The sequence below is a fragment of the Solanum stenotomum genome, chromosome 10 (assembly GCF_019186545.1).
Source record: "Solanum stenotomum isolate F172 chromosome 10, ASM1918654v1, whole genome shotgun sequence".
Classification (NCBI taxonomy): domain Eukaryota; kingdom Viridiplantae; phylum Streptophyta; class Magnoliopsida; order Solanales; family Solanaceae; genus Solanum; species Solanum stenotomum.
In genome coordinates, this window is record NC_064291.1 from 34,656,024 (window position 1) to 34,683,072 (window position 27,049).

Below are 27,049 nucleotides of genomic sequence, written 5' to 3' on the forward strand. Positions count from 1 at the left end.
TCTCAGTAAGGTCATGATTCGTCCACATTGCAATTTGGATTTCTGGAAAGAACGATTCATCAGTGGCTTGCCCCCTCTTTTTCAAGATAAGGTAACGACAAAAATCCAAGATCGCAATAATGGTAATATTCCCTATGGCAATCTTACTTATGGTGATTTGGTAAGCACCATCAATATTGTAGCCCTTGAACTTTGCATAGATATTAAACTCAAACATCAGTTTAAGAAAGAACAATCTTCATCCAGAAAGGAACTTGGAAGTTTCTGTAGAGATTTTGGTTTTATCACTCCACCAGATAAAATCAACAAAGACAAAAGAGAAAAATCCCATAGGAAGAAGTCTCGAAGAAGAGATGATTCTACCAGGCCAAAGAAAAAGAAATCTAGGTCCAAGAGACCTAATGATGCCAAAGTAGATGTATGTTGGACTTGTGGCAAGACTGATCATAAAGCCAATGAATGTCGCTCTAAAACCAAGAAAAAGAAGATTAACCTTCTTAATATCGATGAAGAAACCAAAAGTAAACTTCTTGTTATTCTTGATGAACCTTTTTCTGAATCTTCAGGTGCATCTGATGAATACAGTGATGACGAAGACATTGATCTTGATTATGATTCAGACGCCAGTCAATCAGGAAAAGATTGCACTTGTACCGAAGCTTTCTGTACTTGTGATATTACACCTCAAATTCGAGTACTTTCTGACCATTCGAAAGAAGCGCTCTTTGATGTCATCCAACACATTAATGATAATGAGGATAGGAACCGTTTTCTCCTAGAACTCAAAAATCTTCTTCTCAATAAGGACAAACCTAAAACCCGTCCGATAATTGAACCTCTCAGTATGAAACAAATCATGAATCGATTAGATACCCTTTCCGAACCATCTATTTCAGATCTTCGTCACGAGGTATCTAGTCTCAAAGAAGAGATAAAAAATATTAAATCTCGACTTTGTATTGTCGAACCTGACATTCTCACAATTCAAGTTCCTAAAGGAGCTGCCTTCCATGACCTCGAGTCTAACCAGAGCTCTTCTCACGAAGACCTTGGTGATAACATTGGTATTGACCTCTCCAATATCAATAATGATCATTCAGTTGAACCTTTTGTTACCAATACAGGTAATGACACTTCCTCCTCTGCAGCACCAGGAGTAACGGTAATTTCTTCTATTAGACCGCAGAGTCATCATATACCTGTAAAAATTGTAGTTATTAAATATTTTGTTATTAACAAAATTGCTTTGCTTGACAGTGGTGAAGATAGGAATTGCATTGTAAAAGGTATTGTTCCAACCAAGTATTTACAAAAAAGTACTTCAAAATTATACTACACTACAGGAGAACCTTTGAAAATAAATTATAAGCTCTCTAAAGCTCATATTTGCAATAATGGCATTTGTCTAACAAATGATTTTGTTATTACTGAAGATATCAATGAAGATATTATTCTTGGAATGCCTTTTATCACACAGATAAAACCTTATTTTACTGACTTTCCTGGCATTACTACTACTATTCTTGGAAAAGATTTACACTTTCCTTTTGTTAAAACCCTTTCACAAGATGAAAGTAATTTTGTAAGAGAAAACACTGTTTTCAAAATTAATAATCTTTCCCAACATATCACCTTTTTAAAGGATGAAATCATGTTAAGAAAATTGAACAGATTTTAAAAAACCCAAAGATAGTTACTAAGATAGCTAATCTCCAAGAAAAAATTGAAAAAGAAATATGTTCTGATTTTCCTAATGCTTTTTGGGAACGTAAGAAACATATAGTTGATTTACCATACATTGAAAGATTCAATGAACAGGCTATTTCCACTAAGGAAAGACCTATTCAGATGAATCATAAAATGATGGAATTTTGTAAAAAGGAGATTGATACTCTTTTAAAAAATAAGATTATTAGGATTTCTAAATCCCCTTGGAGTTGCTTTGCTTTCTATGTCAACAAAAACGCAGAGAAAGAAAGAGGAGCACCAAGACTTGTACACAATTACAAGCCATTAAATTCTGTTTCAAAATGGATCGGGTACCCCATACCTAACAAACGAGATCTTTTAAAAAGAACTTTTAAAGCCAACATTTACAGCAAATTTGATATGAAATCAGGATTCTGGCAAATTCAGATTTCGAAAAAAGACAAGTATAAAATTGCTTTCAATGTCCCATTCGGACAATATGAATGGACTGTTATGCCTTTTGGACTCAAGAATGCCCATTCGGAATTCCAGAATATCATGAATTCTATATTCAATGATTACTCTTATATGTCGATTGTTTATATTGATGATGTGTTAATCTTTTCAGAGAACATTGATTCCCATTTCAAACATCTCAACACTTTCTTCAAAGTTATAAAAAATAATGGTCTAGTTGTCAGCGCCAAAAAAATGGTATTATTCCAAACCACCATTAGGTTTTTAGGCCATGATCTTTATCAAGGCACTTATAAACCTATTTGCAGAGCCATTGAGTTCTCTTCTAAATTCCCAAATGAGATCCCTGACAAAACCCAGCTTCAGAGGTTTTTAGAAAGCCTGAATTATGTAGCTGATTTTATTCCAAAAGTCAGACAAACTTGTGAACCATTGTATAAGAGACTTAGGAAAAACCCAGTTCCCTGGAGTACTGAACAGACTGAAGCTGTCATCCAAGTCAAAGCTCTTGTACAAACTATTCCATGTTTAGGGATCCCTAATCCATATGCTTTTATGATTGTTGAAACGGTCCTATGGAGGAATTCTTAAACAAAAAGTAGATCTTGAATCTACAGAGCAATTAGTTCGTTTCACATCAGGAATCTGGAATTCCGCACAAAAAAATTATTCTACTGTTAAAAAGGAAGTCTTATCTATCGTGCTATGTATCACGAAATTTCAAGACGATCTTATTAATAAAGAATTTTTATTAAGAGTAGATTGTAAATCTGCTAAAGAGATTTTACAAAAAGGTGTTAAAAATCTTGTTTCTAAACAAATCTTTGCTAGATGGCAAGCTCTACTATCTAGCTTTGATTTTGAAACTGAATTTATTAAAGGAGAAAACAATTCTCTACCTGATTTTCTAACCCGTGAATTTTTGCAGGGTAAACATGAGGCCGTTTAGACCAATCACTCCTTCTAAAGGAGAAAACAATCTCCCAAAAGCAAAAATGGCTAGACCATTTGTTCCTCACCCACTCACTCCAGCAAAAGTTAAACCTTCGGTTAGGCCTGAAATAACCTTCCAAAATAAATTCACAGCATTGGCTGATTTTCCAAGGCTACCCTGCCCTACACAACCAAAGCTTACAAAGCTTCTTTGTCCACCTCAACCAAAGTTGATCAACCTCAGACCAACAAAACCTCCAGTCCAAGAGGCATCTTCTAGTTCAGTCCAAACCAAAGCTAGTTATGCTATGAAGACGCCTGAATCCTTTGCCCAAGCGGTTAATCCTGAATTAACCAAAATAGTCCCTACCAAAGCTATTCCAAAAGAAGAATCTTTTGAATTTATTGTCTCACAGACATTACCTTTAATGGCCCTCAATAAAGAATATGAAAATTTTGACATAGGCACTTTGATCAAACCGTGCTACACAGATTTCAACTATGTGGATACTGAAAATCCATTGAAAACCAGAAGATTTTACGAAGCTATTCTTATAGACACTGACTCTATAGAAATTGAGCATTCTACAGATGCTAATAATTATATTCAATATTCAAGGTTTACTATCAAGAAGATCTTGGATCCTTTTGAATGGTTTGCAGATCATCTACACACTCCTATTGCATTGACAATGGCTCACAAACCCCAGACTTATAATTGGCATGATTATAAGGCAGCTTGGATGAACTTTCTTTATTTGAGGCCAAGACATACTTGGTTCGTAAAGTATAGTTCTAATATTACTAAGACTACCATTCCCAGATGGTTCTATGAATGGTGGAACTTATTTGGGGGAATTGAGAAAATTCTCCCACAACAATTTCTCAACAGGTTTGAAGAATTCAAAAACAAAGAAGGAATTACTACTTTACCAGAGCATATTAAATTATGCAAATATTATATCCAAAGGCGAATATCCTATATTATCACTTGGAACTTCTCCAAGATTAATGTAGAGCGTATTCAATATTTGAGCAAACAAATCCAAGTTAAAGGTTGGGTTCCCAAACAACCAAATGCTAAGGTACAAGAGAAGGCTAGATCTTCTTCCAAGAAATTATCCAAAGCAGCTCTCAAACATAAATTGAAAGAAGTAATGGATAACCTAGATAATTATGATGAAGATCAAATCATGAGGATGATTGAAGACGCTGCTTCCACAGAAAGCAGCAGTGAAGATAATGGTGATATGTGTAATCCTAAAGGTTTGGCCTTGGCTTACATGGAACCTGATTATGAATAGGAAAAAGACCATTGTGGAAAAATAGAGGCAAAGCCGGAATTATTTTTCCATATAGTGGCATTTCACTATTCTAAATTAGCATCCAATGAGAAGCTACAAGACAAAATACTTTTGGAAAAGACATTCCCATTATCTCTACTTTATTAAAAGAAGATTCCCACTTAACCATTTCTGACAAAAGAAATACAGCACATTGTTTCCACTATTTTTTAATAAGACCCATGTTAGTGTCGGCAACATCTTAGCTGTCCATTTGTATGCCTAAGATATAAAGGCAATCTCTCATTTCTCCTATAAAAGGAGCAGCTAAATACATATACTGTCTAAGGCATGGCAAAATTATTTTAATGTAGTATTTTAATAATTTCTAGCATGTCGTTCGTATGTAATTGTCTATTATTATGCTTATCATGTTCCTATATATTGTTTCTTTAATTGGTGTGAGGTATTCGTTCTCTCCAAAGTGTATGAGGTATCCGATTAATATCCGGATCATACGTTGGTCAGCCGTATTCTGTAAGGTCGCTGTAGCCAGGAGGGCGTTTAGACCTATTTGATGGTGGTCCCGTAGCTAAGATGACTCTAGGAAGAGAACTGTTGTAAAACCAAGAGAACCTCCCTTAGAAACACTATTTGGATCTTTGATATGCATTTTAATATCTCTTATATACTTACTAGTATGTTAATTAGTATTTCTATACTTATTAGAATAAATTTTGTTCTGTAAGTCCATTAGACAGTATTTTTAATCATATGGAGAATAACCAAAATATTTTGAATAGTATAAACTTATCTTCTCAATCTACAAAGATTGCTAAATTAGAAAATGATTTACAAAACTGGAGCATTCCAGAAGAACCTTCCAAAAAGATTTACCACTTAGGTAATTTTAGTTATCTTACTCGTTGAAATATTAAGACTTGTGAATCTACTCTTGCTATTAATAATTCTTTAGAAATTATTCAACTTGTTAAAGAAAATGATATAAATCATTATAAATCAGATTATAACTATTTACATATCGATTTAGTACAGGTTGCTGTAAAGCCTCTCTTTAGAAAAGGCCTTGATATTCCTGTTTGTGTCATCCTTAGAGTTGGCAGGTTTTTGAATTTTGATGACTCTATGTTAGGAGTTTTGCAGAGTAATCTTGCTGATGGGCCAGTTTACTTAAATTGTTATCCCAACTTCTCTGTTGACATTAATGATCCTAATTTCATGGACTCATTGACCCTCAACGTCAAAACCAAAAACTTGAACAGTAAAATCAATACTCATGAAATAGCCATTATCTATCGAGTGTATTATCGTCTCATGAAAACTCAACTTGCTCCCAAAGCTCGTCATATGAGTATAAGGGGTGAGACTATGCTTATGGAATTCAACCATGAACATAGTTCCATCTTTTTTCCTCGAACTTTACAATGGAAAGATATACTCTCCAGTAATGATTGGCGTTTTGAAAACATAACTCAACCCTTTGCTTCACACTCTGAGCGATCACAGATCGAAAGAGTTATTCAGTTTCCTGATGGGTCTATAGAACTCAAATTCTTGGACAATCCGGCAAGAAGATCTTCTTCGAATCGAAGGTCGTCTTGGTCCCCTTCTACGTTGTGTCCTTCGAGACCCGTTCCCAGACCACCTTCTTCTTCAAAGACCCCGAAGGAAGTAGATGATGATGAAATCATTTCTGTTGCTGACAACAGTAAAGGTAAAGTCACAGGAGTAGACTTTTCAGGAAATGTACCCAATGTATTTTACCAAGATATTCCAGGTAGTCCTACTGCAAGTGAGATGGAACCTCCCAAGGAAAAGCCATCCTGGTTAGGAATGCTCAAAGTAAGCAAAACCTTTGAACCCAACTCTGGCATCCTACAAGAACAATGGACTCATCCTGACAATCAAGTAAAGAGGAAATGGTATGTTTCTTCTTATACTCTTAAGCAAAGAGAATCCTTTAGAGATTTATGGATGAAGGATATGAGGAGAATTGGTTGTGAAATCGAATTCCTCAAATGGTTTGAGATGACTGGTAGGATTGAAAATTGTACTGAGTCATTACAAGTTATCATTAACAAGTGGTACACTGCTTCTAATAAAGTTGTCGAATCTATCACCCCTCCTTTGGAAGGAATTAACATTCCTATTACAGGTATAGTAATCGAAGCTGCTCCCTTCAAAAAGAAAAGTGATAAAGCAGATGGACCACTAACATCTGCAGATATTGACAGGGTAGTTGAACAAAACAATTACTCTAACCAAATCCTTCATACAATCTCCAGACAGATAGAAGATACTAAACCTACCCTCAGTGGGAGGCCAACTCCGGCTTCTACTTCTTCCAACCACAATATAGAAACCTATCCAGGATTCAAAATCCCTGAATTTTCCAAAGAAAAATTCCCAAAACTTTCTGATACTTTTGAAGTAACCGGAAACATCATTGAGAAAATCAATGCACAACTCAACAATTTTAACATCTCTGTAAAAGAGGATAAAACTTCAAAAAAAGTTTCTACCCTTCATGAAGAACCCAATTCCAAAGCCCAAGAGAAATCCAATCTTCTCCAAAAACTTGCCAGTAGTCGTTTTCACAATATGAAAAACTACCATGATAAACCATCTTTCCCAGACTTACAGTATGAGGAAAATGCCTTTTTATCCACCTCCTCCCACGAAGGAAGAAGCATCACTGAATGGAATATTGATGGCCTAGCTGAGCATCAAGTTTACAATAAACTCCATGAAATGGGTGTGGCAATTACTGCATATAAAATGCGTGGGTCAGCGGGCAGAGATGCTGCTAATATGGTCATTGCATGTTTCACAGGAATGTTGAAACATTGGTGGGATAACTATTGCACTGATGAGATCAAGCAACTCATTGTTAATGCCACTGCAACAGAAACAGTTGTAAAAATGGAAGGTAATACACCATCCACTTCTACTGTCACAAGAAAAGATGCTTGTGCTACTTTACTTTACCACATTGCCAAGCACTTTATTGGAGAACCAAAGTTGTTCCAAGACAGGAGTCTCCAGATCCTAAACAATCTCAGTTGTCCAAATTTAGACAAATTCATCCATTATAAACATGCCTTTCTCAGTAAGGTCATGATTCGTCCAGATTGCAATTTGGATTTCTGGAAAGAACGATTCATCAGTGGCTTGCCCACTCTCTTTGCAGATAAGGTAAGGACAAAAATCCAAGATCGCAATAATGGTAATATTCCCTATGGCAATCTTACTTATGGTGATTTGGTAAGCACCATCAATATTGTAGCCCTTGAACTTTGCATAGATATTAAACTCAAACGTCAGCTTAAGAAAGAACAATCTTCATCCAGAAAGGAACTTGGAAGTTTCTGTAGAGATTTTGGTTTTATCACTCCACCAGATAAAATCAACAAAGACAAAAGAGAAAAATCCCATAGGAAGAAGTCTCGAAGAAGAGATGATTCTACCAGGCCAAAGAAAAAGAAATCTAGGTCCAAGAGACCTAATGATGCCAAAGTAGATGTATGTTGGACTTGTGGCAACACTGATCATAAAGCTAATGAATGTCGCTCCAAAACCAAGAAAAATAAGATTAACCTTCTTAATATCGATGAAGAAACAAAAGGTAAACTTCTTGCTATTCTTGATGAACCTTTTTCTGAATCTTCAGGTGCATCTGATGAATACAGTGATGACGAAGACATTGATCTTGATTGTGATTCAGATGCCAGTCAATCAGGAAAAGATTGTACTTGTACCGAAGCTTTCTGTACTTGTGATATTACTCCTCAAATTCGAGTACTTTCTGACCATTCGAAAGAAGCTCTCTTTGATGTCATCCAACACATTAATGATAATGAGGCTAGGAACCGTTTTCTCCTACAACTCAAAAATCTTCTTCTCAATAAGGACAAACCTAAAACCCGTCCGATAATTGAACCTCTCAGTATGAAACAAATCATGAATCGATTAGATACCCTTTCCGAACCATCTATTTCAGATCTTCGTCACGAGGTATCTAGTCTCAAAGAAGAGATAAAACATATTAAATCTCAACTTTGTATTGTCGAAACTGACATTCTCACAAATCAAGTTCCTAAAGGAGCTGCCTTCCACGACCTCGAGTCTAACCAGAGTTCTTCTCATGAAGACCTTGGTGATAACATTGGTATTGACCTCTCCAATATCAATAATGATCATTCAGTTGAACCTTTTGTTACCAATACAGGTAATGACACTTCCTCCTCTGCAGCACCAGGAGTAACGGTAATTTCTTCTTAGACCGCAGAGTCATCATATACCTGTAAAAATTGTAGTTAGTAAACATTTTGTTATTAACAAAATTGCTTTGCTTGACAGTGGTGCATATAGGAATTGCATTGTAAAAGGTATTGTTCCAACCAAGTATTTACAAAAAAGTACTTCAAAATTATACTCCGCTACAGGAGAACCTTTGAAAATAAATTATCAGCTCTCTAAAGATCATATTTGCAATAATGGCATTTCTCTAACAAATGATTTTGTTATTACTGAAGATATCAATGAAGATATTATTCTTGGAATTCCTTTTATCACACAGATAAAACCTTATTTTACTGACCTTGATGGCATTACTACTACTATTCTTGGAAATGATTTACACTTTCCTTTTGTTAAAACCCTTTCACAAGATTAAAGTAATTTTGTAAGAGAAAACACTGTTTTCAAAATTAATAACCTTTCCCAACATATCACCTTTTTAAAGGATGAAATTCGTGTTAAGAAAATCGAACAGATTTTAAAAACCCCAGAGATAGTTACTAAGATAGCTAATCTCCAAGAAAAATTTGAAAAAGAAATATGTTCTGATTTTCCTAATGCTTTTTGGGAACGTAAGAAACATATAGTTGATTTACCATACATTGAAGGATTCAATAAACAAGCTATTTCCACTAAGGCAAGACCTATTCAGATGAATCATGAAATGATGGAATTTTGTAACAAGGAGATTGATACTCTTTTCAAAAATAAGATTATTAGGATTTCTAAATCCCCTTGGAGTTGCTCTGCTTTCTATGTCAACAAAAACGCAGAGAAAGAAAGAGGAGCACCAAGACTTGTAATCAATTACAAGCCATCAAATTATGTTTTAAAATGGATCAGGTACCCCATACCTAACAAATGAGATCTTTTAAAAAGAACTTTTAAAGCCAACATTTACAGCAAATTTGATATGAAATCAGGATTCTGGCAAATTCAGATTTCGGAAAATGACAAGTATAAAAATGCTTTCAATGTCCCATTCGGACAATATGAATGGAATGTTATGCCTTTTGGGCTCAAGAATGCCCCTTCGGAATTCCAGAATATCATGAATTCTATATTCAATGATTACTCTTATATGTCGATTGTTTATATTGATGATGTGTTAATCTTTTTAGAGAACATTGATTCCCATTTCAAACATCTCAACACTTTCTTCAAAGTTATGAAAAATAATGGTCTAGTTGTCAGCGTCAAGAAAATGGTATTATTCCAAACCACCATTAGGTTTTTAGGCCATGATCTTTATCAAGGCACTTATAAACCTATTTTCAGAGCCATTGAGTTCTTTTCTAAATTCCCAAATGAGATCCCTGACAAAACCCAGCTTCAGAGGTTTTTAGGAAGCCTGTATTATGTATCTGATTTTATTCCAAAAGTCAGACAAACTTGTGAACCATTGTATAAGAGACTTAGGAAAAACCCAGTTCCCTGGAGTACTGAACAGACTAAAGCTGTCATCCAAGTCAAAGCTCTTGTACAAACTATTCCATGTTTAGGGATCCCTAATCCAGATGCTTTTATCATTTTTGAAACTGACGCATCTGATGCAGGCTGTGGAGGAATTCTTAAACAAAAAGTAGATCTTGAATCTATAGAGCAATTAGTAATTCCTTCTTTGTTTTGGAATTCTTCAAACCTGTTGAGAAATTGTTGTGGGAGAATTTTCTCAATTCCCCCAAATAAGTTCCACCATTCATTGAACCATCTGGGAATGGTAGTCTTAGTAATATTAGAACTATACTTTACGTACCAAGTATGTCTTGGCCTCAAATAAAGAAAGTTCATCCAAGCTGCCTTATAATCATGCCAATTATAAGTCTGGGGTTTGTGAGATATTGTCAATGAAATAGGAGTGTGTAGATGATGTGCAAACCATTCAAAAGGATCCAAGATCTTCTTGATAGTAAACCTTGAATATAGAACTCAAATTCTTAGACAATCCGGTAAGAAAATCTTCTTCGAATCGAAGGTCGTATTGGTCCCCTTCTACGTCATGTCCTTCGAGACCCGTTCCCAGACCACCTTCTTCTTTAAAAACCCCGGAGGAAGTAGATGATGATGAAATCATTTCTGTTGCTGACAACAGTAAAGGAAAAGTCACAGGAGTAGACTTTTCAGGAAACGTCCCCAAAGTATTTTACCAAGATATTCCAGGTAGTCCTACTGCAAGTGAGATGGAACCTCCCAAGGAAAAGCCATCCTGGTTAGGAATGCTCAAAGTAAACAAAACCTTTGAACCCAACTCTCGCATCATACAAGAATAATGGACTCATCCTGACAATCAAGTAAAGAGAAAATGGTATGTTTCTTCTTATACTCTTAAGCAAAGAGAATCCTTTAGAGATTTATGGATGAAGGATATGAGGAGAATTGGTTGTGTAATCGAATTCTTCAAATGGTTTGAGATGACTGGTAGGATTGAAAATTATACTAAGTCATTACAAGTTATCATTAACAAGTGGTACACTGCTTCTAATAAAGTTGTCAAATCTATCACCCCTCCTTTGGAAGGAATTAACATTCCTATTGCAGGTATAGTAATCAAAGCTGCTCCCTTCAAAGAGAAAAGTGATAAAGCAGATGGACCACTAACATCTGCAGATATTGACAGGGTAGTTGAACAAAACAATTACTCTAACCAAATCCTTCATACTATCTCCAGACAGATAGAAGATACTAAACCTAGCCTCAGTGGGAGGCCAACTCCGGCTTCTACTTCTTCCAACCATAATATAGAAACCTATCCAGGATTCAAAATCCCTGAATTTTCCAAAGAAAAATTCCCAAAACTTTTTGACACTTTTGAAGTAACCGGAAACATCATTGAGAAAATCAATGCACAACTCAACAATTTTAACAATTCTGTAAAAGAGGATAAAACTTCAAAAAAAGTTTCTACCCTTCATGAAGAACCCAATTCCAAAGCCCAAGAGAAATCCAATCTTCTCCAAAAACTTGCCAGTAGTCGTTTTCACAATATGAAAAACTACCATGATAAACCATCTTTCCCAGACTTACAGTATGAGGAAAATGCCTTTTTATCCACCTCCTCCCACGAAGGAAGAAGCATCACTGAATGGAATATTGACGGACTAGCTGAGCATCAAGTTTACAATAAACTCCATGAAATGGGTGTGGCAATTACTGCATATAAAATGCGTGGGTCAGCGGACAGAGATGCTACTAATATGGTCATTGTAGGTTTCACAGGAATGTTGAAACATTGATGGGATAACTATTGGACTGATGAGATCAAGCAACTCATTGTTAACGCCACTTCAACAGAAACAGTTGTAAAAATGGAAGGTAATACACCATCCACTTCTACTGTCACAAGAGAAGATGCTTGTGCTACTTTACTTTACCACATTGCCAAGCACTTTATTGGACAACCAAAGTTGTTCCAAGACAGGAGTCTCCAGATCTTAAACAATCTAAGTTGTCCAAATTTAGACAAATTCATCCATTATGAACATGCCTTTCTCAGTAAGGTCATGATTGGTCCAGATTGCAATTTGGATTTCTGGAAAGAACGATTCATCAGTGGCTTGCCCCCTCTTTTTCAAGATAAGGTAAGGACAAAAATCCAAGATCGCAATAATGGTAATATTCCCTATGGCAATCTTACTTATGGTGATTTTGTAAGCACCATCAATATTGTAGCCCTTTAACTTTGCATAGATATTAAACTCAAACATCAGCTTAAGAAAGAACAATCTTCATCCAGAAAGGAACTTGGAAGTTACTGTAGAAATTTTGGTTTTATCACTCCACCAGATAAAATCAACAAAGACAAAAGAGAAAAATCCCATAGGAAGAAGTCGCGAAGAAGATATGATTCTACCAGGCCAAAGAAAATGAAATCTAGGTCCAAGAGACCTAATGATGCCAAAGTAGATGTATGTTGGACTTGTGGCAAGACTGATCATAAAGCCAATGAATGTCGCTCCAAAACTAAGAAAAAGAAGATTAACCTTCTTAATATCGATGAAGAAACCAAAGGTAAACTTCTTGCTATTCTTGATGAACCTTTTTCTGAATCTTCAGGTGCATTTGATGAATACAGTGATGACGAAGACATTGATCTTGATTATGATTCAGACGCCAGTCAATCAGGAAAAGATTGCACTTGTACCGAAGCTTTCTGTACTTGTGATATTACACATCAAATTCGAGTACTTTCTGACCATTCGAAAGAAGCTCTCTTTGATGTCATCCAACACATTAATGATAATGAGGATAGGAACCGTTTTTCTCCTAGAACTCAAAAATCTTCTTCTCAATAAGGACAAACCTAAAACCCGTCCGATAATTGAACCTTTCAGTATGAAACAAATCATGAATTGATTAGATACCCTTTCCGAACCATCTATTTCAGATCTTCGTCACGAGGTATCTAGTCTCCAAGAAGATATAAAAAATATTAAATCTCGACTTTGTATTGTCGAAACTGACATTCTCACAAATCAAGTTCCTAAAGGAGCTGCCTTCCATGACCTCGAGTCTAACAAGGGTTCTTCTCATGAAGACCTTGGTGATAACATTGGTATTGACCTCTCCAATATCAATAATGATCATTCAGTTGAACCTTTTGTTACCAATACAGGTAATGACACTTCCTCCTCTGCAGCACCAGGAGTAACGGTAATTTCTTCTATTAGACCGCAGAGTCATCATAAACCTATAAAAATTGTAGTTAGTAAACATTTTGTTATTAACAAAATTGCTTTGCTTGACAGTGGTGCATATATGAATTGCATTGTAAAAGGTACTGTTCCAACCAAGTATTTACAAAAAAGTACTTCAAAATTATACTCCGCTACAGGAGAACCTTTGAAAATAAATCATAAGCTCTCTAAAGCTCATATTTGCAATAATGGCATTTCTCTAACAAATGATTTTGTTATTACTGAAAATATCAATGAAGATATTATTCTTGGAATGCCTTTTATCACACAGATAAAACCTTATTTTACTGACCTTGATGGCATTACTACTACTATTCTTGGAAAAGATTTACCCTTTCCTTTTGTTAAAACCCTATCACAAGATGAAAGTAATTCTGTAAGAGAAAACACTGTTTTCAAAATTAATAACCTGTCCCAACATATCACCTTTTTAAAGGATGAAATTCGTGTTAAGAAAATTGAACAGGTTTTAAAAAACCCAGAGATAGTAACTAAGATAGCTCATCTCCAAGAAAAATTTGAAAAAGAAATATGTTCTGATTTTCCTAATGCTTTTTGGGAACGTAAGAAACATATAGTTGATTTACCATACATTGAAAGATTCAATGAACAGGATATTACCACTAAGGCAAGACCTATTCAGATGAATCATGAAACGATGGAATTTTATAAAAAGGAGATTGATACTCTTTTCAAAAATAAGATTATTAGGATTTCTAAATCCCCTTGGAGTTGCTCTGCTTTCTATGTCAACAAAAACGCAGAGAAAGAAAGTGGAGCACCAAGACTTCTAATCAATTACAAGCCATTAAATTTTGTTTCAAAATGGTTCAGGTACCCCATACCTAACAAACGAGATCTTTTAAAAAGAACTTTTAAAGCCAACATTTACAGCAAATTTGATATGAAATCAGGATTCTGGCAAATTCTGATTTCGGAAAAAGACAAGTATATAACTGCTTTCAATGTCCCATTCGGACAATATGAATGGACTGTTATGCCTTTTGGGCTCAAGAATGCCCCTCCGGAATTCCAGAATATCATGAATTCTATATTCAATGATTACTCTTATATGTCGATTGTTTATACTGATGATGTGTTAATCTTTTCAGAGAACATTGATTCCCATTTCAAACATCTCAACAGTTTCTTCAAAGTTATAAAAAATAATGGTCTAGTTGTCAGCGCCAAGAAAATGGTATTATTCCAAACCACCATTAGGTTTTTAGGCCATGATCTTTATCAAGGCACTTATAAACCTATTTGCAGAGCCATTGAGTTCTCTTCTAAATTCCCAAATGAGATCCCTGACAAGACCCAGCTTCAGAGGTTTCTAGGAAGCCTGAATTATGTAGCTGATTTTATTCCAAAAGTCAGACAAACTTGTGAACCATTGTATAAGAGACTTAGGAAAAACCCAGTTCCCTGGAGTACTGAACAAACTGAAGCTGTCATCCAAGTCAAAGCTCTTGTACAAACTATTCCATGTTTAGGGATCCCTAATCCAGATGCTTTTATGATTGTTGAAACTGTCCTATGGAGGAATTCTTAAACAAAAAGTAGATCTTGAATCTACAGAGCAATTAGTTCGTTTCACATCAGGAATCTGGAATTCCGCACAAAAAAATTATTCTACTGTTAAAAAGGAAGTCTTATCTATCGTGCTATGTATCAAGAAATTTCAAAACGATCTTATTAATAAAGAATTTTTATCAAGAGTAGATTGTAAATTTGCTAAAGAGATTTTACAAAAAGATGTTAAAAATCTTGTTTCTAAACAAATATTTGCTAGATGGCAAGCTCTACTATCTAGTTTTGATTTTGAAATTGAATTTATTAAAGGGGAAAACAATTCTCTACCTGATTTTCTAACCCGTGAATTTTTGCAAGGTAAACATGAGGTCGTTTAGACCAATCATTCCTTCTAAAGGAGAAAACAATCTCCCAAAAGTAAAAATGGCTAGACCATTTGTACCTCCCCCACTCACTCCAGCAAAAGTTAAACCTTCGGTTAGGCCTGAACTAACCTTCCAAAATAAATTCACAGTATTGGCTGATTTTCCAAGGCTACCCTGCCCTACACAACCAAAGCTTACAAAGCTTCTTTGTCCACCTCAATCAAAGTTGATCAACCTCAGACCAACAAAACCTCCAGTCCAAGAGGCATCTTCTAGTTCGGTCCAAACCAAAGCTAGTTATGGTATGAAGACGCCTGAATCCTTTGCCCAAGTGGATAATCCTGAATTAACCAAAATAGTCCCTACCAAAGCTATTCCAAAAGAAGAATCTTTTGAATTTATTGTCTCACAGACATTACCTTTAATGGCCCTCAATAAAGAATATGAAAATTTTGACATAGGCACTTTGATCAAACCGTGCTACACAGATTTCAACTATGTGGATACTGAAAATCCATTGAAAACCAGAAGATTTTACAAAGCTATTCTTATAGACACTGACTCTATAGAAATTGAGCATTCTAGAGATGCTAATAATTATATTCAATATTCAAGGTTTACTATCAAGAAGATCTTGGATCCTTTTGAATGGTTTGCAGATCATCTACACACTCCTATTGCATTGACAATGGCTCACAAACCCTAGACTTATAATTGGCATGATTATAAGGCAGCTTGGATGAACTTTCTTTATTTGAGGCCAAGACATACTTGGTTCTTAAAGTATAGTTCTAATATTACTAAGACTACCATTCCCAGATGATTCTATGAATGGTGGAACTTATTTGGGGGAATTGAGAAAATTCTCCCACAACAATTTCTCAACAGGTTTGAAGAATTCCAAAACAAAGAAGGAATTACTACTTTACCAAAGCATATTAAATTATGCAAATATTATATCCAAAGGCGAATATCCTATATTATTACTTGGAACTTCTCCAAGATTAATGTAGAGCGTATTCAATATTTGAGCAAACAAATCCAAGTTAAAGGTTGGGTTCCCAAACAACCAAAGCAGCTCTCAAACAGAAATTGAAAGAAGCAATAGATAACCTAGATTATTATGATGAAGATCAAATTATGAGGATGATTGAAGACGCTGCTTCCACATAAAGCAGCAGTGAAGATAATGGTGATATGTGTAATCTTAAAGGTTTGGCCTTGGCTTACATGGAACCTGATTTTGAATACGAAAAAGACCATTGTGGAAAAATAGAGGCAAAGCCGAAATTATTTTTCCATATAGTGGCATTTCACTATTCTAAATTAGCATCCAATGAGAAGCTACAAGACAAAATACTTTTGGAAAAGACATTCCCATTATCTCTACTTTATTTAAAGAAGATTCCCAATTAACCATTTCCGACAAAAGAAGTAGAGCACATTGTTTCCACTATCTTTTAATAAGACCCATGTTAATGTCGGCAACATCTTAGCCGTCCATTTGTATGCCTAAGATATAAAGGCAATCTCCCATTTCTCCTATAAAAGGAGCATTAGTTTTTCCTTTAGAGGCATCAGATAGTTTCCAATATTCTGAAAACCTCTCTCTCTCTCTTTGTAATCTATTTTTCCCTATGTTCTTGCTTGCAATGTTTGGAGTTCATCAATAAACGTCAGTTGCTTGTAAGTTCTTTCTTCTTATAATTCCGCATAATTTAAGATCCTTTTTATGGTATCAAAGCCCAAGAGAAATCCAATCTTCTCCAAAAACTTGCCAGTAGTCGTTCTCACAAGATGAAAAACTACCATGATAAACCATTTTCCTCATACTGTAAGTCTGGGAAAGATGGTTTATCATGGTAGTTTTTCATATTGTGAAAACGACTACTGGCAAGTTTTTGGAGAAGATTGGATTTCTCTTGGGCTTTGGAATTGGGTTCTTCATGAAGGGTAGAAACCTTTTTTGAAGTTTTATCCTCTTTTACAGAGATGTTAAAATTGTTGAGTTGTGCATTGATTTTATCAATGATGTTTCCGGTTACTTCAAAAGTATCAGAAAGTTTTGGGAATTTTTCTTTGGAAAATTCAGGGATTTCGAATCCTGGATAGGTTTCTATATTATGGTTGGAAGAAGTAGAAGCCGGAGTTGGCCTCCCACTGAGGCTAGGTTTAGTATCTTCTAACATCTGTAGATATTGATAGGGTAGTTGAACAAAACAATCAGAACAATCAGCAGGTTGAGGGAGATAAGCTTAGGGAAATTGCTAAGGTAACCAAGAAAGCTAGAACAGGGAACTATGAGTACTCTCAACAGAAATCGGGTGGTGGAAATCACTCGCAGTTTCAAAGTATCTTTTAAATGTTGAATTATGTTTGTTTATGGATGCATTGCTGATTCTATATGATTTTAACTTGAATTCCTCAAGAATCCATGAGTTCCCCAATCTTAGCTATGGTCCTTCTTTACATTATGAATGTTGTTGCAAGTTGATCCAATTGATTGGATGTGAGTTAATTATGATGTAATTGCATGATTTTAGTATAATTCTATATGTATACTTGATTAACCTATGATTCTAGGGTGAAATTGATATTGCCTAGGGTTATGTTATGAAAGAGGCAAATTGAGGGTTTAGATTTGACCTTCTAAGAATGATGAACTTCTTTATGATTTGCCTTAAATTTGATCACCTAAATATGAATTGCTTATAAGTAAAGATTGCAGACATGAACTAACTTGATTAGGTCTTACATGATGAATCATGATTGAAGTAGTATTGAGATTTAGTTTACTTGATGTTATATGTCTATGATTGAGTAAGAATGGAGCATGTGGTTAGTTTACCTTGAGGGTTAAGTTTACATGATGACCATGTGAGGTGTTGCTTGAGAGTAAAGCTCATTGTATTAATATGACTCCTAGGGCGTTAATGGTAAAGCTAATATGAATAAGTTAAGGATGTTAAAGCTTAAAGAAGGAAGTTATTATGTATGTTGAATTGTATATGGCATTGTTGTGAAAGGACTTCATCCACATAATCTATAATATGAGAATATGAGTGTATATAAGGAATGAATGTTGTAATTGAGTTATGACTATATCTATGTCTCATGTGGTGAATGTTAGATGTGTTAACTTAACATGATCCTTGAATGCAAGATATGAGGGGTATGTATGATTATGATGTTATGTGCACGTTTTATGAAAACATAGAAAGTGAAGTGTCTATGATGAATATTATGTGAAAGGTTTACTCACATATTAATGATTCCAAGGTTGAAAGGACATTCTAACCTAATGAATCTATGAGCTAATAGAATACTATGTTGGTTTGAGTGCCTAGTGCATTCGCCCATGAATATGAACTTAAGTGAAGACTTAATATGAATTTAAAGGGAATTATGCTTAGCACCGAGTGGATATGAGTATGAGATGGGTTCCTTCACGCTAGTGGTTGGGTCCCAATACGGTGTCTCATGAGATGGAAACCTCCACGTTAGTAGTTTAGGGTTCTAGAAGCAATCTCCATATCACATAACTATGTGCCCACATAGGTCTTTAGATAGTGGATCCACCTAAAAGCTAAAATGAACGTTCTACCTTAGGCAAGTAGGACATCTCTTTTCGGTGTAGGGGTTAAACACCGGATTCCATGTAGCTCACATGGTCTACGTCGGTTAAGACTATTTTCCCTATATGATAAGAATACGAATTATGATAAGAATATGAGTTATGTATTATTGTTCCTCAAGAGGTCCTACTTAGTGTGAGTGGGGGTATGGGACTTCATGCATGCATTACACAAGTAGACTTTGAGAGTGGACATGATATGTCTCTCTTATGATATGATGATTATGAGTTAATGTATGCTTTATATGAATTATGAATATGATACTTATGACTTCTTAATGAGCTTTACTTAGTGTGAGTGGGGGTATGGGACTTTACTTATACATTGCACAAGTAGACTTATAAAGGGGTTATGATATGGTTTCCTTATGTTATGAAGATATATGACATTATGTATTCATGATATGAATTGTTTCTATAAGTGACTTTACTTAATATAAGGTATGAGTATGAATGTCTCCCTGTCTATGAGTGTCTGCTATGGATAAGGTCAAGATATGTTATGCATGATCATGGTGGCCTAGAAGTGATACTTAGTGTAGATAGGATTATGGGATCCTATCTATGCATTCCTCCAACTATTTCAAAGATGATGTTCAAAAGTGGCATATAGCATGGTTCCAAACAAAATGCCCCTTTTTTTTCATGTTTTAAGGATTTTTATGCATGGCTTCCATACTTGGTACATTTTGTGCTAACCCATATTTCTACATTTTCTATAAGTGTAGGTTTTGGAGTTATTGGATTCGATCCTCATGGCTAGGACTATAATAGATCAAGAAGAAGAAGATTGGTGATTCTTAATAGAATTCGAGGGCTTCACCACATATCCTTTATGTCTTTCTTGTATGTTTAGACTTGTTGTAAGGGCCGTGTCCCTAAGATTGTATTCAAGACCTTTAATTCCAAGGTGATAGATGGTTTGAGTCATAGTGTCATAGACTCTCTCTTATTAATTGAAAGACATCGATTGTAAAACAAGTTTTAAATATTTTGCATTTTCCTTATGTTCTTATGCCATGATATGCTAAGGGATTGTATGAGACCCCTTCAGGGTCAATTACGTCGTGTTACGTCTAGGGGGTACTCCTAGGTCGTGACAACATCTAAAACTCATATGCACTTGGTGCTATGCATAATTCCCTTTTTACTTCATATTAAGTCTTTACTTAGGTTCATGTTTATGAAAGAATGCACTAGGCACTCAAACCAACATACATCATAATAGCTCATAGATTCATTAGGTGAGGATTTCCTTTCAACCTTAGAATCATCAACATGTGAGTAAACCTTTCACATCATATTCATAGTGTGTTCATGAGAATGGCCTTTCAATCAACACAACTAGCTTATCATAAACATACATAAATACTTCATGCATAATCAAGTGTAAGGGTATAGGGAAGAAGGATCTTGCATCAATACCACAATTACACAATAGTCATAGGATCATCACTATCTAAGTGAATCGCAAGTTCATATACAATCATCATCAACATGTATAAACCCTAACAAGTTGCCCTTCAAGGCTATGAATTAAGATCAACCCTAACTTCTAGAATTACCACATTAGTTTGAGTGATATCATGATTCAACAACTTAATTAATGTAAACATAATCAATTGTCAAGATCCCATCATCAATAAAACCATACCATAGTTCACAATTTAAGAAGAAGGGGGAATCATGGGTCCAAGGGAGATTTTCATCATAATTCAACAATACTCCAGCATTCCAATCATAAATCATCATAATCAACCATAATAAACAATAATTAAATAATGGAAAATGTTTTGGAGAAAGACCCATGACATAGATTGAAAACCCTAGGTTTGGGGATTTGGAATCTTAAAAACATAGTTTGAAGGGGCTTTTTGGGTGATAGCTACCCAAAGATGAAAAGCATCCATACCTTGACTAAGAAACTCCAAGAAATTTGGGGAAGAACCTTGAAAATTTACCAACCCTAGCTCTAATGGCTTCTTGCTTCTTCTTTGCGTTTAGAGAGAGAAATATTGAGAGAGGAGGAAGTTTTTGATTTCAAATGGGTATTTGAGTGTAATGACTTATTTGAGTGAATTTGGACTTAAAACAACTTATATAGTACCCCTAAAAATACCCAAAATGACCTCACTTAAGTTGGACTAAAATAGGAAATGACTTAACTAACCTCCACTTAAAGTCCACTCCCAGGTGTCACGAGCCACCTTCACGAGCCGTGGTGAGGACCATGACTCGTGGTCCTGCCCTTGAAGGTGAGGTAGTGGCTAGGCACATTGTACCTTAGGCTCACTAGCACAAGACATTACAACACGGGGCTCCACGAGCCATGGTCAAGACTACGAGCCGTGGTCAAGACCACGAGCCGTGGTCCCTCTCGTGGTCCTTGAGGCAGTGAGCTTGCCATTTTGGTCCCTTAGCTACTTCGCCCAAGTCTTCTTCACGAAGGGCTCCATGAGTTGTGGTCCCTCTCGTGAAGTTGAGGCAGTAGTTAGGTGAAAGGGTTGCCATTTTCCCATGGCCAAAGAAGCTTCACAAGCCCCTTCACGAGCCGTGGAGTGGACCATGGTCCATGGTCCCACTCGTGAAGGTGGGGCAGTGTGCTCCTAGCTAGGGGGAGCCTTGGCCTTTGGCCTTTGGCCTTGGCTTGGCCCCTTTGCCTTGGAACTTGCCCCTTGGCCTTGACTCAAATTGACCTCTTTTCAACCTAGAAGGTCTTCTAATCTTCACGGAGTCATTTTATGATTTTTAACCTTACGTTTAGGCTCTAGTTTAACCTACCATTTTCCGGAGTGTTACATTATCTCCCCCTTGGCAACATTCGTCCTCGAATGACGATTTAAACACCTTACGGAAATAAAGACTCAAGACTAGCATTCCATCATGCATGCAACATATAAACAATGCACAGTTCAAAGGAGGAAACATCAACTCCATCTCAAAACATAATCAATGCAATCACAAGGAAGTAGGAGCTACATCCACAACCCAATATGCATAAAACTCAACATTTCATATCATCATAGGAGGAACTACCTTCTCCAACTAAAAGGAAGCTCAACACAACAATATGGACCCAAAATACCATTTCATCAAAAGCATAACTAAGCTTGTTCATCACAAACACAATTAAGCATGTTCATTAAATCATCTCATGAAGTCAAATAGGCAATCATGCTACAAAAATGCAATTCAACATGAGAAACATATAATTCCTGAAAGCTCAATTTACACCAAACATGAATTTCATCAAGAACATGCATATCATAAGGAATTAATGGAAACATTCATACAACAAACATGACTCCTAAACACCAAAACTTAAGAGGAACTACTTACCTCAAGCTTGAATAGGAGTAGAAGGAAAAAGATGAGGATAACGAGACTTCATATCTGCCTCGACCTCCTATGCAGCACCTTCAACTAAATGATTCCTCCACAAAATCTTAACGGAAGCTATTTCCTTATTCCTCAACCTTTCGATTTGCCGATCTAAGATCTCTACTGTAATATCTTCATATGAAAGACTCTCATCAACTCCCAAACCTTCTAAAGGAATGATGGATATTGGATCACCAATGCACTTCTTAAGCATAAAAACATGAAATACTAGGTGAACCGGAGCCAACTCATTCGACAATTCAATCTCATAGGCAACTTTTCCAATATGCTTCAAAATTTGATAAGGGCCCACATACCGAGTACTATGTTTCCCCTTCTTGCCAAACCTCATCACACCTTTCTTGGGTGAGATTTTCAAGTAGACCCAATCATTGACTTCAAGTTCTTGGTCCCTTTTTCTAACATCGGCATAAGACTTTTGCCGACTTTGAGTTGTCTTCAACCTCTCTCTAATGAGTCGAACTTTCTTGATGGCCTCAAAAACTAATTCGGGACCAATTAGAGAAATTTCACCTACTTCAAACCAACTAACCGGAGATCTACACCTCCTACCATATAATGCTTCAAACGGAACCATGGCAATACTTGAGTGGTAATTATTGTTGTAGGAAAATTCTATCAACGGTAGATGGTCATCCCAATTACCTTGAAAATCTATGACACATGCGCTCAACATGTCCTCTAAGGTTTGAATGGTGTGTTCCGCTTGACCATCTATTTGAGGGTGAAAGGCCATACTAAGCTTGACCTTAGTACCAAGCCCTTTTTGGAATGCTTTCCAAAAATATGAAGTAAATTGAGTACCCCGATCCGATATAATAGATAGAGGAACCCCATGCAACTTCACTATCTCCTTGATGTACAATTTGGCATAGTCTTCCGCTGAAAATGAAATCTTCACGGGAATAAAGTGGGTGGACTTTGTCATTCCATCAACAATGACCCAAATAGAATCATGTTGCCTTCGAGTATGAGGCAACCCCACAATAAAATCCATATTCATATCCTCCCACTTCCAAGTGGGAATATCTATATCTTAGGACAACCCTACAAGCCTTTGATGCTCGGCCTTAACTTGTTGGAAATTCGAACACTTGGCTAAAAAATCCATTATATCCTTCTTCATACCATTCCACCAATAGACTTCCCGTAGGTCACGGTACACCTTGGTGGCTCCCGGATGAATAGAATAATGTGAACCATGAGCCTCTTCTACAATTTGCTCTCTTAAGCCAACAACATCCAGAACACATAATCTACCTTGGTACCCAAACACCCCATCTCCCCCTTGGGAGAAAGCCTCAACGGACTTGTTGAGTTCCGATTCTTTCAACTCCATTAATATGGGATTAAGGCCTTTTTTAGATTTCACATCAACCACAAAGGATGATTCAGAACTATGATGGACCATGACACCACCCTTGGTGGAATCCATTAGTTGGACACCTAACTGGGCCAACCTATGCACATCATGAACCAATTTTTTTTCTTATCTTCTACATGAGCCACACTACCCATGGACAATCGACCTAGGGCATCCACAACTACATTAGCTTTGTCGGGGTTGTAAAGGACACTCATGTCATAACCCTTTAAAAGTTCTAACCACCTTCTTTGTTGGAAATTCAAGTCTTTTTGGGTAAACACATATTGGAGACTCTTGTAATCTGTGAAAACATCTACATAGACCCCATAAAGGTAATGTCTCCATATTTTCAAAGCAAACACTACCGCCGCTAATTCGAGATCATGAGTTGGATAATTCTTTTCATATACCTTGAGTCGCCTCGAAGCATAAGCAATCACTTTACCATGTTGCATAAGGACACATCCCAAACCCACTCTAGAAGTGTCACAATATAGCACAAATCCATTGGTACCCTCCGGTAAGGTCAACACCGGAGCGGAAGTAAGCTTATCTTTCAACTTTTGGAAGATTTTCTCACAAGCCTCCGACCACACAAATTTAGTGTTCTTTAGAGTCAAAGTTGTCAACGGAGAAGCAATGGAGGAGAAACTCTCAACAAACCTCCTATAGTAACTGGCCAAACCCAAAAAGCTTCTAATACCAATAGGAGTTAGAGGTCTAGGCCAACCTTTGACCGCATCCGTCTTCTTAGGATCTACCCAATACCCTTACTCGACACAATATGACCAAGGAAGGCTACAGACCTAAGCCAAAACTCACAGTTACTAAACCTTGCATACAATTGGTGGTGTTTAAGGACTTGCAATACAATCCTCAAATGGTTCATGTGCTCATTTTAACTCTTTGAGTAGATCAAAATATCATCAATAAACATTATCACAAACATATCAAGATAGTGCCTAAACACTATATGCATTAGGTCCATGAATGTCGCCGGGGCATTGGTTAACCCAAACGACATCACCACAAATTCATAGTGACCGTACCGGGTCCTAAAGGCCATCTTGGGAATGTCTACCCCTCTTACCCTTAGTTGATGGTAACCCGAACGAAGATCTATTTTGGAGAAATAGTTAGCCCCTTGGAGTTGATCAAACAAGTCGTCGATCCTTGGAAGGGATACTTATTCTTTATGGTCACTTTGTTTAATTGGCGATAATCAATACACATTCTAAGGGACCCATCATTCTTCTTAACAAACAATACCGGATCACCCCATGGAGAGATACTTGGTTGAATAAAATCCTTGTCTAGTAAATCTTTTAATTGCTTCTTTAACTCTTTCAACTCGGCCGGAGACATTCTATAAGAAGGGATGGATATGGGGTGTGTATCCGGCAAAAGATCAATGCCAAAGTCTATTTCATGTTCTGGAGGAATGTCAGCCAAGTCATCGGGAAAGACTTCCGAAAACTCACTCATCACGGGGATCGACTCTAAAGAAGGGACCTTGGACTCAACATCCAAAACCCTAACAATATGAAACATACACCCCTTGGAGATTATTTTTCTAGCTTTTAGACATGAAACAAATTGACCTCTAGGAATATAATTTCCCCCTTTCCACTCTAAAATAGGCTCTTTTGGAAAATGAAACTTGACCACCCGGGTCCTACAATCTATTGAGGCATAACATGCATGCAACCAATCCATGCCCAAAATTACATCAAAATCAAGCATGTGTAATTCTACCAAATCAACCAAAGTGACATTATGAGACAAATAAATAGGACAACTCCTATAGACTCTTTTTTCCACTACTGAGTCACCAACCAGGGTAGACACCGAAAAAGGTTCTTCTAGCACATCGAGGAGTATTTCAAATTTCATAGCCACAAAAGGTGTAACAAAAGATAAAGTGTCACCGGGGTCTAACAATGCATAAACACCAATAGAAAAGACTTGCAACATACCCGTCACAATATCCAGAGAACTCTCTTGGTTACCTCGGGATTGAAGAGCATAGAAGTGATGCTTCTTCGAAGCTTCAGAATTTGAACCACTAGGAGGGACTTGCTTGCCCTATCTTCCTTGAGCCCTTAGCATGGGACAATCTCTCTTCATATGGCTGATCGTCCCACAACTAAAGCAACCATCTGTGCCAACTAAGCACTTGCCATCATGCTTTTTACCGCACTTTGCACAACTAGGTATTTCAATATAAGAGCTACCACTATTACCTCCTTGTGGCTTAGGGTTAGATACCCTATCCTTGTTGACCTTTGCAGCGCTCAAAGATCCTTGGTTGGAAAACCTTTTCTTGAACGTTGGTTTACCTTGACCCTCAAATTTACCCTTGGAAGAATTTCCTTCATTGGTCCTTGCCCTCTTCACTTCTCTATTCACTTGCTTGAGCTTCTGTTCCTCAATTTGTTTGGCATGAACCATAAGACATGAAATATATTCATACTTGGGATAAGCATTGTTGAACAACATTCATGGACTACTAAGTCGGATACCCTCATAACAAATTTGTTCATCTTGGCCCTAGAGTCTGCCACTAAGGCTGGAGCATACTTAGACAATTGGGTGAACTTAAGGCTATACTCCTTCATAATCATACCTCATTGGTGAAGGTTGATGAATTCTTGCATCTTTCGTTCCCTCAACTCTAAGGGAAAGAACCTATCAAGGAAGGCCATTTTGAACAATCCCCAATATATCGATCCCGCTCTTATGGGTCTCTAATCCTTACATTGCTCATGCTAAACTTGAGCCACATCCTTCAAATGGTAAGTGGCTAGTTCCTCCTTCTCTTGTGGAGACACTCCTATAGCAGCAAGCACCTTAAACACTTCAACAATAAACCCTTATGGGTCTTCATCCACTTTGGAACCATATAACGTAGGGGGATTCATTCCTGTGAAATCCCTTATCCTAGAAGTGGGTGTACTTGGATTGGGGTTCACTTGAACTCTAGCATCCCTAGTGACTTGAACTGTTAAAGCATGAGCCAATGTTTGAAGAGCCGTCCTTATTTCCACACTTGTCATAGCTCCCTCATCATTAGGAGCTTGAGGACCTTGGGGAGAAACTCCCTCATTCACAATCTCCTCTTCCATCCTTCTCGCAGTCGCCCTTCTTGTAGTCATCCTATATGCACAAGAAAAGGGTGAGGAAAAGGACTTCATAGTGTTAAAACTCTAAGGCATGACTCATGAGTAATGAAAATAAATGAAAGTTCCTAAACATCTTATAGCCTCTCATTCATAAGTGTGGCACACTTCACACTCATGAACAAGACTTTACTAGACGTGGTTCATGAGACATCATCCTAAAATCATTCTAAA

At 36.6% G+C, this 27,049-nt stretch overlaps 1 protein-coding gene and 1 pseudogene across 1 annotated transcript; one reads left to right on the forward strand and one right to left on the reverse strand.

The window, feature by feature from the left end:
- The first annotated feature begins 12,007 nt into the window (after window positions 1-12,007).
- Window positions 12,008-14,948, forward strand: LOC125842931 (uncharacterized). Its single transcript, XM_049522206.1, has 3 exons — window positions 12,008-12,349; window positions 12,410-12,956; window positions 13,060-14,948. Exons 1-3 carry the CDS (start codon window positions 12,008-12,010, stop codon window positions 14,946-14,948), a joined length of 2,778 nt encoding a protein of 925 aa, XP_049378163.1.
- Window positions 14,949-21,419: 6,471 nt separating this feature from the next.
- LOC125842932 (uncharacterized) lies at window positions 21,420-23,591 on the reverse strand (annotated as a pseudogene).
- Window positions 23,592-27,049: the final 3,458 nt, after the last annotated feature.

Coding starts and splice junctions, on each gene's coding strand:
- LOC125842931 (XM_049522206.1), top strand. CDS start 12,008: ATGGAAGGTAATACACCATCCACTTCTACTGTCACAAGAGAAGATGCT. Junction 12,350..12,409: donor ATCTTACTTATGGTGATTTT/GTAAGCACCATC, acceptor CTCAAACATCAG/CTTAAGAAAGAACAATCTTC. Junction 12,957..13,059: donor TGATAATGAGGATAGGAACC/GTTTTTCTCCTA, acceptor TGAATTGATTAG/ATACCCTTTCCGAACCATCT.